A 19,356-nucleotide genomic window follows, 5' to 3' on the forward strand; every position below is an offset into this window, starting at 1 on the left:
ACAACGACCGTAAAGCGCAATCAACTCCTATTCTTGCGCTGTAACGGTAGCTCTAAATTTGATTTAATTTTTTCGATTTGTATAGAGATAGGTAAAATTGAAATCATTACAGCATTACAATCATAAAAAATTTACAGGGTATCGAAATGGAAAGTAGCGATTTTCCAATAAATTATGGGACAAGTGAAATTTCAAGAGTAAATCTGTAACGATAAAGTTAAACTCCACTTCAAAATCTATGCCGATGGGCGCTCTTCATTTTTTTGGTGTGAAAACTACCCCTTTTTACCAAAACGCATAAAACATATTAAAGCTTAATGTGAGTAAAATTTGGTTCAGATGAGTTGAGTATAATGATTGTTAGAGGCTTTGGAATATTATACCAAAATTAATAAGAAAAAGTTATTTTCTTATAGAATGTGGCCTGTAGAATCCATAATTTCAAACAGTTCCAAGATTGAGCTACTAGTTCAAAAGTTACAGCCCTTTGAATTTTCTTTCGAAATTGGTTTCTAGTCTATAACTTTTGATTGAGAAGTTTGATCGAAAAAGTACGAATTGTTTTGGATTCTACGCACCAAAATTAATAAGAAAAAGTGTTTTCCCGAGAAATTTTGGTGCAGTCGATTTTTGGTAAAAAAAGGAAGGTTTATACACTGCCTTTTTATTGGCTCGAACAATAAATTGTCTCAGATCGACCGGAAAAAAATATTTTCTTATAGAATGTGGCCTGTAGAATCCATAATTTCAAACAGTTCCAAGATCGGGCTACTAGATCAAAAGTTACAGCCCTTTGAATTTTTTGTCGAAGTTGGTTTTTTGCCCATAACTTTTGATTGAGACGTCTAATCGAAAAAGTACGAATCGTTTTGGATTCTACGCACCAAAATTAATAAGAAAAAGAATGTATACGTCATCGAGAATACAGACATTGTCGTTCACCGGTCTTTGTAGTCGCGCGGGTGCTTATTTTTGTGGAATTTTCTTGAGTATAGTTTATTTGTTTAAAATTTGTTGAATTTTGAAGTGCATAAAGACGTATATTAGGTGATTTCAAAACAAAAAAACGTAGTTCTGCGTTAACTGTGGCAAAAAGCCCTTCCTCTTCTCCGTCCGTTCTATTTAAGGTGGAAACCCTTCTTCCAAAATTACAAATTAAAACAGCCAATGATAAGCAGTTGCCAACAGAAAATTTCCCCACTAACGTAAGTTAAACTAGAGGTAGAAATTATTTTTATAATCAATTTTTAACCGACATTAAGAGATAACACAAAATTAAAATACTAGGAAAAATAGAATTTTCTATCTTTTAAATACAATGAAAAGGCGATAAATAACATCCACCTGTCAATTAAATTAAGCGTTTACAATGATAACAAAATAAAAGCGATATAAAATTCTCAGAAATCTACGTTAAATAAAATCAAAAATGAGATTAAAACGTAAACACTACAAACCTTGACCTCTTTTTCGTAACAATAATTTCTGTTGATGTACTTAACGAACGATACAAAACAAAAATTTAAATTAAGAAAATTAATTACATTGAAACCGCCCTTGTCCATTCTAGTTAAGAATCCCAAAATTTCGTCCTGCCAGACGAAATAACACAGCAATACATATATTCATATAAATCCAAAAATATACTGCAAAAACTAAATTTTTTACCCCTTTTATTAGCATTGTAACCTATGGGCAATTTTAAATGTGTATTCTGGATGACGTTTCCCGCCTTCAAAATGCAAGCATTCTATTGGTTTAGAGTTTCCAGACAACCTTTCTAATAAAACAACCTTGTATGGAATGGATGTAAGTGTGTATGTAGATCACTATACTCCGATTTGTGCTCTCAGAATTTTTCGAAAAATATTGTGTGTGAGTAGTTTTTTAATCATAACCCTTTTATTTTTTATGATGGAAGTTCATTAAAAAATCTATTTTGTAGGTTTTTGCAAGAGCTACAAGGCTATTTACATCAAATCCCTTTAAAACTCTCAGTTTTAAAATGGGGTGAGCTTAAAGGGCTAAAACAAGGTAGTACTAGCATATAAATATACGTTTTAAACGTTTATATCTCAATTCATTTTTGTCGTATAGAAAATTTCCGGTAAGAGAATTAAATTTGCTACAATTGGATGCTGTATCATTTTTTACGTATCACCAGTTGTTCGTTCTCACTTTTAACTTCAATTATTTCAAAATTAACTCTTCTAAACTGATCATTAACAATACGTAACGTAAATAGAGAAAACTGGAAAAGGAGAAGGACTAATTTTAATAAGGGCGGTAATTAGGGGGTTGCTTGCGCTGTTTTTTTTGGCGAAAAAAGTACGGATCTACCTTATTTTCATCGTAACTCACTTAATTTTTAAGTTAAAGTTTGTTTAAAAAAAAAGAAATGTTTTTTGACTACTTTAAAGAATAAAGTTTTTTTCAAAAAATGCATATAGTTTTGCCGTTATTTGACTGTGAAACTCTCTAATTTAGCGTTTAACGAACAAGAGCTAACCTTTAATAAGCCATAATAATGGTCATACAGCAATTATTAAAAAACCATTTGTTTTTTTTAAAAGCTACGATTTTATTCTCCACAGGTTTTTTTAAAATGCATACTTTTCGAGTTTTTAGCGAATAACCAACTAAAAACATTGATCTTTTCCAAGAAAAACTTATACCTTCAGTCACGAATAACTGGAGAAGGATTAACATTCAAAAAAAATGTATAGAACACTTTTTGCTTAGAATTAATTTTTCTATCTATTCCTGTGTTTAAATTACAATAAAAAATTGCCACCCCCGAGATGGGATGGCAAGCACTTCCAGGGTGAAAGCGCCCTTTGGCATGATATAGATTTTGACCCTTAGGCTATTCCCTACCTACTGTAAAAATTTCAAGTTAACCAATTCGTTTTGAAAAAAACTGCCAGGGCAAAACCCTCATTTCCTGGACTACTGGGGTAATCTAAGAAGTATCAGTTTCACAGAGGAAACCGATTCAATTTTGTATCCCACGAAAACCACCGGATTCAGTAAACACTGTTTCAAGAAAGTAATTGTTGTATATTGAAATGGACTGTAAATTCTACTTAATCTTGCACTTACCCTTTTCGATGTAATTCCTTTGCCGAAAGGGAGAAGCGGAATAAGATACATGAGAATGTAAGGGTAAATGCAAATCTTGAATAATTATTGTTCGTTATTCGCTTTTATCAAATTACGTTGAGCCAATTTTAATTGCGTGTCACGTATAAGAGATTTTGAAGAAACTGAAAACGTATCTTAATATTTCCACGACGGACTAAATGCTAGTGTTCAGTTATCTGGCAGATTACAAAATTCTAGGAAATAAAATATTCATTGTATCATGCTTTGAAAACCAAACAGAAACAGCGTTTCGAAAGATACATGTCGGTCAGTGGATTTTCTACACAGATAGAAAATCTTGTAAAAAAACTGCCCAAATTGCATTGAAAATCGACATAACATAAAAGAAACCTACATAACAAACCAACATACAAAAACTTCTAATCTGCAAACACATGCAAAAATTTCGTGCGTTTAGTAGCTGTGATTCTTGATTTCTTGGGTTGGTATAAACAAAATGTTTCCGATGCCCACGGAAGAGTAAATTGAATGAAATTGTTGTAAATTGCATAATATTAAACACCCTAAGTTTATTATATGAATTTCCATTCTTATACCACTATCGCTCCGAGTGCTGTATACTTGTTCCTTTTATTTTGACAATAACAATCTCTCTTTTGTAGCAGTTCGAAGATTAAATTTACAGTAAAGTTATATACAACGGCGAATCCGAGTTTCGGCAAATCGAAGTTCCAAAGTAACATCTTGTTTAATTGTGTCAGAAACTTGGAAGGGAATTGACGCGGAAATAATATTCGATCCTAGATAATGTATAGATAGCTATTAGTTGGTTATATTCTAAACTGAAAACTACCGAAATTGTCACATGGGGCCATACAACAACATTCATTATTACAGTTAAGACGGCCAAAAGACCGAGAACATGCAAATAACTAACACATGCATTCAAAATTTGCTCTGATACAAGTGACTTCCTTAACGAACTACATTGCATTATTCGTAATTCGACTAGCGATCGCAATCAGTACCAATTTGTCAGACAATTTTCTTCAAATAAGAGTACACGTTGAAACGCAGTCAGGTTCGTTAAAACCTTCCAATTTAATATTTTTGCGGAGAACTCCTTTTTTATATAAATATTTAAATACAAAGCCTTTGAGACAGTCTTATGGAACCAAATTAAATTGATCGTAACAAAGGGATGTATCTGATCCTTATTTGTAACGATTATTGTTTTCGCATAATAAAATATCCTTTGTAAGCAAGCTTTGGTTATATATTGACGTATCGCCAAGAGATGGTTTATTGTTTGTTACCAGTGAGCTGCCGAGGTGGAATAAACGGATTTTATTTATTGTAATAGAGGGATGAAAGCAATTTATATAGTTCATGCGACATTTGTTACTGGAAGCACTGTTATTGATTGCAATTTTTATTCTACTAGAAATTATTTGCTTACATTATCATATTTTAATAAATTTATAAAACAGACGCCTTTGTTAAGGCATCGGTATATACAATCATCATAATGGCGGCATTTCGCTTTGCTAGTCACTTTAATCATCGAACAGTATTTATGATGATTATGTTACACTAAACCCACTTTTTTTAATTAAACTTAAGAGGATTTTCATAATTAATGTTGGTGCAAAATTGAAATAGTTTCACGCCGTTTTTTGTCATTTAATTAGTAAATAGTGAAAAGCATAGAATTTTCTAGATGCTGACATGGCTTTCCGAACAAAATTACCTATAAATAAGGATTAAAAAAAAAATCAATTCGTGTTGCTTCCCTGCACATTTTTTATGTCTCTGGTCAATATTTGGAAACGTGGGTCTAGTCTTACAATTATTCGTTTGACACAGCTTGTATTGCTTTTAGCAACAATTCTTAGTCTGGACTATTTGTTTAAGGGGAATGGAGGGACTTGAAATTTGAATCTAAAGTCAAACCATTTGCAGATTCAAATCTCTTTCTTATATGAAATCAGATTAAATTCGTTGCACTGTGGCTAGGCCGATTTTTATTTTTAATATATGAAATATTAACCTCTTTAGCACTCCTTTGAATTTTAATTTAAAAAGGGGGTCTTGTGGCACATTGTTTATCAATATACAGAATGTATCAAATTTCGTGTACCGAGATCTCGCTATTAGCATACATAGAGAGTCGTTTAAATGGACAAAAATGATCCCGCAGTTATGCCAAAATAAAATCAAAAAACAAAAATTACCGTTTCTGATTCTCTAAAGTTTTCATTTTCATTTTTCATTTTTATTTATTTTATGCTTTATCACGGATATTACATTTGTCAACTAGTTTCTTAAAATTAAAATATATAACACACTATATCACACATAATATAGACAAACAACACAACTTCAGTTTATGCCACCACCTGCGTGTAAAATATTGGTAAAGCCTTCGGTTAAACATTCGTGCACTGAAAAATATGCCTTATCAAATAGGTATTTCTTAATTATTGTTGTTAATTGTTTTTTGTTATACATTTGAACATTTTCAGGCAGTAAATTAAATATTTTTTGAGATAGGTAGTCATGGTTATTTTGAGTTTTTGATAATCTACAGTAATCCACTCTAATGTTGTTCTTATTTCTAGTATTGTAACTATGCAGTTCAGATTGAATTTTGTATTTGGCATAGTTCGTTTTAGCAAATAAAATACATTCCAACACGTACATGGATGGCAGCGTTAATATTTTAAGGGAACGGAATGATTTCCTGCATTCGTCTCTATAGGGTACGGAGTCAATTATCCTTACAGCTCGTCTCTGAAGTGCAAAAACATCTGTTGCTGCAGCACAGTTGCCCCAAATTAGTATACCGTACTGTATTACTGAGTGTACTAGAGCATAATAGGCCGCTACTAAGGTTTATTTTGATAAACTGTTACTAAGACGTCGTAGTACGTAAATATTGCTGCTTATTTTTTTACAAATATACCTTGCGTGCATTGAAAAGTTTAAAGTTCCGTCCACATACACCCCTAGAAATTTTACCGACTGGGGATTTTCAAAAGAATGTGTTTTTAACGTTTGGAGCAGTTTTTCAGTTTTATTTGTGTTTAATATTAATTCGTTGGTTGTGCACCATTCAGAAGCAATCGAAATTAATTTGTCTTTTAAAACTAAAGTTTCTTCTAAAGTGCCGCGCTGTACAGTTAAAGTGGAGTCATCTGCATACAGAATGCAATCAGCGTGCGGTTGCATGTACTGCACAAAATCGTTAAAATATATTAAAAATAATAAGGGACCTAAAATTGATCCCTGTGGTACCCCTCTCTTAATAGGTAATTTGTCAGACACCACTCCATCGTACACCACATGCTGAAATCTGCCAGACAAATACGAATGAATTAACTTTAGGCTATTCGTGTCAAACTTGTACATAATTTCTAATTTACTTAGCAATATTTTATGAGAGACGCTATCGAAGGCTTTCGATAGGTCTAAAAACAGTGCTAGAGAATATTGACCATGTTCGAAGCAGGTTAGAGTACTATTTACAAATTTAGAGAGTGCACTAATCGTGTTTCTTTGACTCCTGAATCCATACTGATTCTGATGTAAGAGATTATTTGATTCAAAATAATCGGCAATTTGATTGTAGATTATTTTTTCGTATATTTTTGAGAACGTAGGGAGTATTGATATTGGTCGATAATTCTTTATATCTTTTGAATCTCCCGATTTAAACAATGGAATGACCTGTGCTACTTTCAGCTCATCAGGAAAATATCCGGAGAGTAGTGTAAGATTGACCAATTTCGTTAAGGGCAGAACTAGTTGATCAATACTATACTTGATAATACAGGATGAGATTCCATAAATATCTTTAGTGTTACTTCTCTTTAACGACTTGATCACGTCTCTTACTTTACATGGAGTTACTTCCTTTATTTGAAAGTGAACGTCACTAAATTTGACACTAGCGATAGCAAGAGAATCAACAGCGGATGCTAGTGGCTGTTTCACTTTGTCCTCCACGACGCTTATAAAATGTTTGTTAATTTGATCAGCTCTCATGTTTAGGGAGTTGGTCGTTTTAACGTTGTTTCTCTGATTATTAATCATAGTCCACATCATTTTGCATGGGTTTGCAGAATTACGAATTACCTTATCACAAGCATTAATTTTCGCATTCTTAATAGCATTTCTATACTGCGCACGACAAGTATTTCGTATGCGTTTCAGTGATTCCGTTTTATACTGGTTGTAAAAGTCAGTAAAAAAGTGAAACCTGTCTCTCAGCAACTTAATTTCTTTAGTGAACCATTTAATTCCCGAGTCACGCTTTCTGGTCGACAGCTTTCGTTTCGGAAATGCAATTGAAAACGCATCAAGAAAGTTGCCGTGAAAAATATTAAATTTAGCTTTTACATCTAAGTTAATATCAGCTAGATAATGCCAACTAAAATTACTCAACATGTTAAACAGGGAATTATTACCCCTTTTAGTAATAGGTCTATAACATTTTGACTCTAGTTGGGTATCACGCACTTTACTGTCTCTACTCACTGTTAACATTTGTCCCTGATGATCAGATAGTCTAGTGTTCATTATAGTTGTGTAGAAGTCATTGGTAGAAAAATTGATAAAAATGTTGTCCAAGCAGTTCAAGAGTCTAGTAGGTTCTTTAACTGTTTGCACAAACCCATAAGTTGCTAGCAAGTTTGTGATGAACAATGCAGTAGGGTCTTGAGTGTTAAAGTTTACATTGAAATCCCCTGCTATTATAATACCCGTAGTGTGATTTAAAGACTGTAGCATCGAAGTAAGGGTGTCAGAAAATATGTCAAAGTCTCCCGACGGTGATCTATACAGTGATATGATCACTACATTATACGTGGCACAGTAGATTGCTGACAATTCACAGTGTAACTCACATGACAATGCACTAATATCGGCAATTGCAGAACAACTTAGATTTAACTTAGAGTTTATCAAGACTGCGACTCCACCGTGCACACTTACCGATCTACAAAAAGCAGACGCAAATCCCCATGGCCCCACTTGGAACCCTCCATTTACCTCTGAATTAGTGAGCCAGTGCTCACTTACACAGATAAAATGAATGGTCGAATTAATGTCACCAAAAAACGCCTCAAGTTCATTCACCTTATACCTTAAACACTGTATGTTAATATTGAACACCGATATGCGGTTACTCGCTGTTGAAATGGTTTGCGTTATCCTTGGTCCTCTGCCTGCGGACGCTTCCAGAAAAAACGGTTAATGAGAACGCCTGAGGGCCATAAGTCTGCTCTTAGTACAGTGTCCTTTAAATTTTCCTCCACAGATATTCTGAACGAGGAATATATGTCAGGAAATTTGGAAGTCAGCTTTACCACTTCTGCATCTAAAATTGCATTTTTTCGTAGGTACTCAATGAGAGTTTGCTCATTCGTGTTGGGGTGCAACCGACATACGTGGAAATGCATCCTCTTTTGGACTCCCAGTAGCGTTCCATTTGTCGCGCTTCCTGATAAGAGAGTGCGAGGTTTGAGGGACCGTTTGTGCCTCGTTACTGTAGTGAAATGGTTGTTTTTTGCGGTTTCGTCCGTAGAATCGCCAGGACCAGAAGCAAATCCACTGATAGCTTGCGGCGTTATTTTGTCTTTAGGTTTGTCCTTTTGTGTGGAAACGTGTGGCGTATCTTTCTGATTAGGTGCAGAACTGAGTTGAAAGTTCATGGAACTGTTACCGTCGAGGTTACCGTCCTTGTTACTTTGATTAGACTCGTTTTGGGCATGTTGCGCCACATTGGCATATGATTTTTTCTTGTCTTTACCTGTTGTTGAGCTATTAGATTTAGCCTCTGTCTTAAGATTTTTGGGATGACTTTTTTCGCCATTTGAATTTGTAGTCAAGGTAGAATTTTGAAAAAAGTTTATCAGTTTAAGTTGTTCCCTTAGGGCATTAACCGTGTCATTTAAACATTTAATTGAGAAGTCTTTTTGCTTAATTATTTCCTTTAAATAATGTACTTCAGTGGAATTACTTACATTAAGTTTATTATCCATTGCGTCGATGTCCTTGTCATTATTTTGCACGATTTCAATATTCGCATTATTTACACAGCAATTTACCGTAGTATCAGTTAACATAACAACGTTTTTTAAGTATTTAATGCATCCCGGGTGTATTAGTGATGCACATGTAACACACTTAAGACCATTTACGGGTACGTTATTACATTTTTTACACGGTTTACTAGGAGCATTAGAAACACCGACCGTATCGGCCGCCATAAACTATATCAAAGTTTCCTGAATATGGCGAAAAATAAGATAAATTTTGATTTTTCACTTCAAAATATTATACTTATTTGGGGAGGTATTTACAAAAAATCTATAATATTATCTATAAGTTCAAAAATAAAAGAACAAAATTTTAAGTGACATTTTCAATAATCGAATCGAAAAACTATAATAAACGTTCAAATTGACCCCTTGATTTTCTAGAACCACTACGCATCCTCTCAAAACTTCTTCTGAACCACGTCTAATGTGAACCCTCGAACAATTTCTATATGCAGTGATAATTCTCTCCCTCGACTCTTCAATGGTAAATTCAAAGTTACAGAATATACCTGATCTTTAACGTAAGCTCTAAAGTAAAAATATCTAACAGTGCTAGATTCGGAGATCTCGTAGGTCAAAATTTGGATCCATTTGTTCCTAACTATCTATCTGCGAATTTTCGGTTTAAATAATTCTGGAGAACTCGCACATTATACGCAGGAGCGCCGGTTGGTTGAAAATAAATTAATTCGAGGAGATTTAAGGAAACCTACTGCTTTTTTTTGCGTTTAATATAATCCATGGATGTTGCTATTATTGAAACTAAATAAAATGTCACTCAAAATGTTTTTCTTTTAATTTTGAATTTATTTTTGATATTTTATAAACATAATGTAATATAAATATTTCCACAAATTGATTTGATTTTATTTAAATATTATATAAAATAATTCGAACATTTAAAAAAGGTTTTAAGATTTAAGAGAGGAAGAAAATTTCATCTAAAGAGATTGTAGAAGGAAAAGTGCTCATAACACTAGCAGCATTGCCGCGCTGAATGGCCAGACTAATTTTTTGAATTAGGAATGTTTTCGAACGGCCTGCTCTCATGTGGCATTGTTCAATTTCTTTCCTAAAGTATTCTCAAATTGTATAGCTTCCGTATTTTTTGAAATCATGATTTTTCTCTATTAGTTGTCCTAAAATTTCAAAGTGGCTCTCATGAAAAACAAAAATTGGTATCAAAGTACTTATTAATGATAACGAAAATTCATTTCCATCACCTAAAAGAACAGAAAAACTTCATTTTAGTTTTTAAATACCTCCCCAAATCCCGATTTAAAAGCCAAAAATCAAGAACGTCAATTATGGTAGTTTTCGCCATATTTAGAAAACTTTAAAGGAGTTAACTTTGGTTTTTTTGATTTTATTTAGGCATAACTCGAGGATCATTTTTGCCCATTTAACCAACTCTCTATCTATGTTAATATGTGAGATCTCTGTACTTAAAATGAAATTAGATACAACCTGTAAACTTTTTTTAATTTGGTGCAATCAATTCATTTATAAAAATGTAAAATTGTGATATTGTGGATTTGAGTAAAGTATTGAGCATCATTCGAAAATTTCTGGTTGTAAAAAATTAGGGGATCGAAATTAGTTTCCAGATGTGACGGATCATTTTTGGCTCGGTTTTTTGGTTAGAATTTGAAGAATAAATTGGTCGATTTCAAGGCAGAAGATGTGTATATCTTTATGCATGCTTGTTTTTTGTGAGGTCTTTGTTTCTCAATTACTTTAGGAACCATAGGACCATAAAGTCTGAGAATCGTATCGTATTTCACCTTTTTGATAAGTGCTATTAAGTTGCAGTACGAACTAATTAACCCCATACAGTTACACTAATGGAAATTGTAGTTTCTTTGCAATTTTCTATAACTAGAATTCATAAAATAACTGCGTTCCACAGCTTTTGGCATTCGTCGAAGTCCCAACGAAGAAAATTTGCCGTCGGGCGAAGATTCCCATTTACATGTAACGTTTAAAGTTCATGGTTGCTGTAAGGACCTCATCTCTTTTATCGTCCATAAACCCATAAAAAAATTAGAGTTTGTGGCGGTCGCTTAACCTTTTATTTTAACATAGAAAAATTTAACATATACCTCTTCATAGCGAACGTGAACTAAAGTATGTCTGGAATTAAGAGCGATAAAAACGTGTACATGTTTATTAATCCAATAGATTACAATTTCTGGATATAGGACAAATCAAATGAAACGTGGTTTGTAACCAATAAAACAAGTACTTAATAAAACTGTAAAAGATAACGATATTCTACAACTAACACGTAAAGAAATCACAAAATGAATGATTGAAATACGCTTCGATGAAATCAAATGCACGTCGAAAGCTTAGATTGCACATTAGGCTAATTGCTCTTTTCTGTAGAATAAAAATTCGTGTAACATTTGTTGAATTATCTCCAAAAACCTACACCATATCTCAGCAATGATTCAAAATTTGAGAAATAAAATGTTTTGACTACTTGCAAGTCAGTGATTTGCTTCAATTTCAAGAACAAAGTGTCAAATTGAAATTTTTGCCTATGCCGCGAAGATTTAATTTCATTTAATGCATGTAGGATCTTCAACCCTTGTAAATCTAACTAAGCCATTACAAGTTATTTGGGTATATTTGATATGGTATTTTAAAAATGTGATTATGTGTATCAACGTTGTCATATTTAGCTACTAGAATTTCACCCCACAACATTGATTTTATAAATTGGAATTTCTTAAGGGTAATCTTAACTAATAAATTTCTCGGCCATTTCTAAACATTCTCAGTTTTCTTCCTTTCCATTTATTTTCATACTCTCACTAAAATTAATGAACCTTTGAAGCAATGTGAAAAAATCATTCTAAAGGATAGCCACCTCTGAATGGGGTACTTAAAACTAATTTTCCAGAAGTGCAAAGCAAACTGTTCTTGGCAAAATTATTTAAACAAAAAAAAACATCTATGAGCGACTGCTATGTTGATATTTTAATCAATTTTTTCCATTAGACGAGTGCGTATTCTAATCTTGTGGCCAATGCTTTGTATTGGTAATATACCTAATGCATCTTCCTTTAAATCAGTTTGCTGATGGTGGCATTCTCACTCTTCAAAATTATTTGTAGTTCGCTTATGCAAATTGCTTTGTAAATATTTGCAAAGTAACCAACCTTCTCGGTAGTACGTTTATGTTATTAACATTTTATCGATTACTAACTTTCCTAAGTTTAAAACTAAATAGACCCCAGTTTACAATTTCCTCACGTAGAGTACACAAGTAATAAAAACACAGTACGGCAACCGTTTGCTTTAATAATTAATTAGTTAACACACTCGAAATTCTCAAAAAGAATTATTTACACAATTCGTATTTGGGGTGCAACGATACAATTTTTTGTGTGGGTCCAGAATAAGACTAATTATACGTACTGTTGTTCATTAACGAAGCGGCATCGGTAAACAAAAGAGCGAAGCTGCTGGAATTAATATCTCGGCGTATTTAAATTTTTTTTCGCGAACACAATTATATACAGTTACGTAAATATAATGAGGCGCATTATTATTAAAATTTCATCTTCGTCAAGAGCACAGCTTCAATTATTCGGAAGTACCGCAAATGTGTAGTTAATGTTTTATTTAGGTTTGTTTTACGGTTAATTATACGGAAAATTGGGAGGGAGCAGATGCAAAATTATATAATTTGCTCAAACAAACTTTCCGCATCATTTTCGAATGCCAGCATGAAACTGTAAGGGACTACTAATGAAGTGTCCGGGTAGCTCCTCCATCCGTGTGCTTCACAGGGTATTTTACTTATTCGCAAATATGCAGTAGCTTTAATATACCCTCGATACCCCCGACGACTAAGATTACTATAAGTCGTCTAGTGTAAAAACAGTTACAGGTAGCCGCCCACTGTAAAACATGTCTTTTCCTACGCATGGGCTAGATTGAGATGAAAGTATAATAGCATAATTTGTATACACCTCACAGGCGACCAGTTTTGCAGTGGGCGGTTACCTACGATGATTGACGTGACCGTTTTTATACTAGAAGAGCAATAGTATCATACACTTTTCAAAAAGAGTTATTTTACAGACAAGACCAATTCAATTCCTCGTTTCGCTCTAGAATGTTTAGTATTTTAGCGAACATTACAGAAATCTCGATAGACATCGAGGTGCCATGAACTATAGTACTTTTTTACCTGCTATTACTCCGAAGATTCATTTGTACTACGTTTCATATCCTTTACTTAGCTATTTGGGCATCGTAAAGTAGTTTTCTTGAAGTTAACGGCATGTTCATGCTTTTTTTATATGTATATATCACCGTTTGTGCGAACAATCCGTGGTCGTTCAAAATTTTGCTTTTGGTCAGTTAACATAAATTGAATTATCGCCTTGAAAGATCAGTCAGAGTAGGCGATCAAGAGCAAAGGCCTTCCGGGAAAAATGACCTGTTATTCTAGAACATCCCCAAGTTATAAATGAATCCATTTTAAGACTGTTGTAAATTATTTAATTATTGTAAATAAATAAACGACGTAATTAAATTTACGTTACAGTATTCAGGTGGAAGCTTAAAACTCTAAAAACAAGATAAGATTAGTCCGTAATTAGAAAAGCATGTAGTGCAATAAGTTGTGTGGAAAATGGTTTAATTATTTTGGTTGTTACGTAGAAGGTGGAAAATTTATGCCTTAATAACGCACGGTTGTTTCAGTTCCTGAGCATAAAAGCAAACAAGTCTTGAAATGTTTTAATAGCATTGTAATTGGTAATTACAAATCTGGACAAGGTACGTTGAGAAAATCCACATGAAGCGCTTTTGCTTTCAGACTACCTAATGCATTAGAAAAAGATAAAAGGTGCCCGGTTTAATGAACGTTATAAGTGTACTACATTAGCGTTCTCTCCGTAAATAATTTATTACGGTAGTGTAGAAACATTTGAGTTTTCTGATTACATTTCCCTTTGTTTCTCGGCCATTATCCACCTTTAACAGAGATAAGCTTCAGTTGGCCGATAAGAAAAATGAATATTTAAAATCCCCGAAAACTTTTTTATTAGATTTCCTCTGTCATCATTTCACTTTTTTCTCTTTATAACTCTTTAAAACATCACCAAGAAAACTCTTACTTTATGTAGCTGTTAGCAAATAAAAGCTTTTGAAATACACTCATACAAAGTAAATCCTCGAGCGGAAAAATTCCATTGTCATATAAAGGCCTTTGTTCTAAATGGCATTTTCATAAGCCGCCAGCTCGCGTTTATATTCAAATCTTTTTTATCAGAAGTATATGCCCAAAGGTTGAGATTGCACTCTTTCTAAAACCTCAAAATAGATCAAGCCAAAACTTCTGTTAATCTCATATTTCTAAAACCCCTTAAGGGCGAAATTTACATTGCACCTAAGTAAATAATTGGATAGACAACCAGAAATGTTGATTGTAACATCTAGGTATTTGAAATTCGACCGTCCTCTTTTCTATTTTTCAACATCGTTAGGGAAGCGATGTAATTACTGAACAAATACCTGTTGTTGATTATAAATATCATTTATAATGAACTTTTCTGTTTGTTTTATCCTGACCTGGGGAAATTGATGGAAATACAATACGTTTCAACTCTCGGCATGATGTTCATTAAATTCCAAGGAATTGTATATAGGTTTGTTTTGTTTCACTTTGTTTGGTTAATTAACTTTTCAAGTTAGTGTTCCTTTTTTGCGTATTATTGTTTAAGGATGTAATAATTTACATTGGATGCTTAATGCTTTGGGTTTCATATATTAAAGATGTGTTATCTGCATTATTGTTTTCTTTCAAATTATGTAAAAATATACAGGATGTTCCATTCTAGGACGAACTTTGATTCATGGAATTTATTTCTCGCATTACGAATTTATTTCGTGCTTTCGTGCAAAACTCAATTATTCTTTGAGATAAATTGAATGAACTGTTCCATATTGAGTCTGTAGTATTTTTGAGGTAAGTATGGTCAATGTTAGAAATCTATAGAATATAATTAAATCCAAAAATTTAATAAAAGGCAGGATTATATTTTGGAAAAATGACAGTTCTATTACTTTTTTGTGTATTCCGAAACAGTTTTTTAGCATGTGCTGTGCTGTACTGCACGGTCTTGTATTTTTTGCTACCTTTACAATAAATATGAAAACATATTGTGTTGATAAGTGTGCAAGTAAAGTTACCACTATAGCTGCTAGAACACTCTTGGATGAAGTAACTTAAAACATGTCAAATTTCTTCTCAAGCATGAAGCAAACAACTAAAGACATTTATAAAAACTATTTTTTCTACAACTGTCAAAAAAACTTGTCATTTTCTGACGGATTTCGAAACGCGAAGTACTAGATTTTTAATCGGTTAATTAATAAGCAAGGTTGCTCTTGACAACGTGCGCGAAATCGTCAACAGTGAAAAAAAGTATTTCGCGCACGGGACAAAGTTGAACTTAAACAGCAAATTTAATTAATAATCGGTTCAGTTGTAGAAAAAATATTGTATATAACGCTAGCGCGAAGTTATTTCGCGCATTTGACTGATATTTTAACTCGGCTTCGCCTCGTCAAAATACCTTCAGTCTCAATGCGCGAAATTGAACTTCGCGCTCTTGTTATATAAATAACTATTTATTATACCTGAATCACAATTTCCGTTTTAAACACTCAAATGCGTGCGAAAAAGGGCCTTTAAAACACACGTGCTTTAAAGTTGCTAAGTAACGATACTTCAAGTATGACTTTTGAACTGTCATCTGGATGAAATAAAAAATCCTCTTAGGTCGCTTTCTGTAAATGCAGAACATTTCTTTGGCTTTTGTACCTATCCTTTGGTTGAAGCTTTCACAAACGCGCGAAATTTAGGGTATGCTTTCAAATCTGTTCCACTTTTTAATCGCAGCATTGTTTTAAAGTTTTAAATGAATGCACCAAAATATAGAAGATTTAAATACCTTTGACATTTCCTTCATATATGCCAGCATTATGGATGCATTTAAGACTGTATTCGTAAGTAACTTCCATTCATCCATGGAAACAACTTTTCATATTCTTTATAATAGGCTTTACTGGATTTTACACCTACCAACGTTTGTTTAGATTTTACAACAAGCGATTTAATGGACGGTGTATTATCTTTTTCAACGGAAATCGTTTAATTCACAAAGACGATGATTTTTATAAGCAAACGTCAAGTGACATTTCCATGACAATCGTGAAATTACGAACACCCAGCCCACTTACTTAGACATGTATTCGAGTATAACGTCAATATGACTTCATTGTATTTCCTATTTTTAAATTATACTGCAGGTATAATAAAAAATACTATAAGATACACGTGTATAATTGGTCTTTAGAGCACTTGCAACGTTAAAGGCACTCCGCTTTGCGTCGTGCCCTTAAACTCGTTGCGCGTGCTTTAAAGACTTGATTATACACTTGTATCTTAATATACTATTAAAAAACTATGTAATTACATTAGGATCTACAGTGCGATCTAAACTAGAACATCGTCGCCACTACCAATACTTCCTGGTACAACTTTACATGACATTATTTATTAATAAAGCTTGTTAGATAGTAATTGAGTTGAAATAAGGTAAGAAAGAGGAAGAGGAATGCGATATGTTGCTGCATTTAATTGGATCGGAGTTTACTATCATTACCGGAGATTAAATCTGATGCCATTACTGAATAATTATTATTTCTGTATCATGATACACATTTTGCGAAAACTTTACCATTACAACGAATTAGTTTGATTAACATTCACAAGCGGGGATTACTTGTGAAGTAAACCAAAGATAATTGTCTCCTCCAATTATATCGGAAGAATGAACTACGATCCTTCTACCTACCTTATAGTTCATTAATTGCCGTTTCACGCATCATCGGTTTCCCGCTTTTATTTTTTGTCCTGGTTTCTTCTTCTGGAGCATTAATTTGTGATGTAAAAGTAATCGAGTCTATGTGTTTTACTTTACTCGATCTTTTACCTAACCCCTACTTATAAACGTATAGCAATTTAAACGAAACTTGCACCCTATCATCGAATAACGTGTAAATTATTTTAGGGTTCAATATTTCACGCGACTGTTACATTGGGGTGAGTGAAGTAATTTAAAATTCGTAAAGCACATCATTCCACTTAACTCGTTTGTGGTTACGAATGCAGCTAATACAGAGTGCGTGTTATTTTATTTGGCAATAAATTTGATAACAACACGTGATTAACAAACTAAAGTACTTGTGTGCAGTTTAATATGATAATTTATTCCGGTGACAGGTGTAATAAACTCTGCGCGAACGAATTGTTCTCATCTACAACATTTAAGCTTGGACGGTGGCAGTTTTTCAGAGAATCGCCGCTCTAAATCTTTTTTGAAATACACCAATTTTCTTAATCATATGGTTCTTTGTGTTTTATACATTAAAAAGTACTTAAAAATGATTAACAAATTTTTGCGTGTTAAAAACTCATATCGTACGTAAGCAGCTTAAATAGTGGTCATTTTCTGTTAAAGGTGGTAATGTACAAAGACACGCAAAAATAAGTGCAACCAAAAAGGTGATACATTGACATAACTGCAGGTAGTGCTACCAATAAAATTGTTTATTCAATAAACAAGTGTCGCGGAATTATGTGATTAGAGGTAATAGGATCACAATCTGAACCATTACGTAACTAAAAATGACAACTATTTTGCGGTGATTTGCAAGATCAATGACTCCTATACAAAATTGCGCTGGGACAAATGTCTGGTATCAGTTTTTTCATGTCAATTATTAGAACTTTTTAAATATTACTTTATTTACTTAATATAACTTTGATTACCGAATGATTTTTTTAAATTCCACTTTGTAATAGGCTATTAAATAACAAAGGGTTGCACTCTATATTGAATAACCACTCACAACCTTCTACACTGCATTCAGTTGTTTTTAACAATTGAAAAAGGAAAAACAATTGAATTTTTTTAAATAACAATGCACACTTTCTTAGGCTCATTTGATAGAGATTTTTTTTCAAGCTTTTTGTGATAGGTTATGCCACGGCATTTGCTTGGTGAACATTTTGAACGTTCATTGGGATGAAAACCATTTTATTGCTAATTTAGTTTTGTCTTCAAGGTTTAATAAGAAACTTACACGTTCATTTGTTTTATTTTGATATAGGATATCTAGATTAATCTTACTCATCTAATAATAATAATTTTTTTTTAAATTTTCTTAAATAAGGGTACTTAGATGTTATATCATCGAAAATAGAAAGAAAATCTCTATCAAATGATCCTAATGAAAATGTGCACTTTAAAAAAATTTAATTAAAAAAAAAGCTGACAGCAGCTATAAAATTATGAACCTTGCTATGGATTGTGGCTTTTCCGATAAAACTCTTACTTCTCAGGGGTTCGGGTTGTCCCCAGAGACGGAAGGGAGCGAGGCGGACCGAGCAGGGCTCTGGTGGGCGACCAGACCATGGCACGTGTTCCTCTAGCATTAGGTACCTCTGTTGAAGAAATAGTGCAAGAGGCAAAAAATGAAAAAAAAAGAAAGGCAAGAGGGTTTTCTTTTCTTTTGGAGAAGCGACAAAATTGACTGCATTATTTGTTTTGGTACATCGTATTTTGTTATTGTTAGGGAGCGAACTCATAATTCGACACGCCAAGATTAACGAGCGGCAGTTTCCGCCCATTTTGGGAAAAGGACTCCCTAACCACCTTACTTTATATATTCATATGTTTTCTAGGCTTAAGTTTAGTTCAGTAAGCGTAGTTGGTAAATACAGTCCATTTAGTGTAAGAATTAGTGTAAGGTGCTACAATAAAGGAAACCGTGAAGGCATTTGTTCTTATTTCAAATCAACATCTACCCTGTAGCAGAACCTTCAGTTAATTTAATGCAAAAGGTAAAGTTTAAAATACGCGGGTATTGCCCGGATGTACAAACTGGTTTGCCGCAGTCGAACCAGGCGCTGGAATGGGAATTGGATAGTTGATCTTTTAACGTAGTCACATTAAGCAACGTTTTAAGCTAAAACCTTGAGGTTGTGGTTAAAATAATTTTTAATTATTTCACGCCAGCGCCTGGTTTAGGTATGTTCGTTCACAAGTCAGTAGTT

At 33.3% G+C, this 19,356-nt stretch overlaps 1 protein-coding gene across 1 annotated transcript; it reads right to left on the minus strand.

Annotated features, from left to right (window-relative positions):
* Positions 1 to 6,000: 6,000 nt before the first annotated feature.
* LOC116166376 lies at positions 6,001 to 8,153 on the minus strand. Its single transcript, XM_031481331.1, has 2 exons — positions 8,101 to 8,153; positions 6,001 to 8,023 (listed from the first exon to the last, which is right to left on the minus strand). The coding sequence occupies exons 1-2, from the start codon at positions 8,151 to 8,153 to the stop codon at positions 6,001 to 6,003; spliced, it is 2,076 nt and encodes a 691-aa protein (XP_031337191.1).
* Between the last annotated feature and the right edge of the window lie 11,203 nt (positions 8,154 to 19,356).

Source organism: Photinus pyralis, unplaced genomic scaffold (genome assembly GCF_008802855.1).
Source record: "Photinus pyralis isolate 1611_PpyrPB1 unplaced genomic scaffold, Ppyr1.3 Ppyr1.4_LG3b, whole genome shotgun sequence".
Lineage (NCBI taxonomy): Eukaryota > Metazoa > Arthropoda > Insecta > Coleoptera > Lampyridae > Photinus > Photinus pyralis.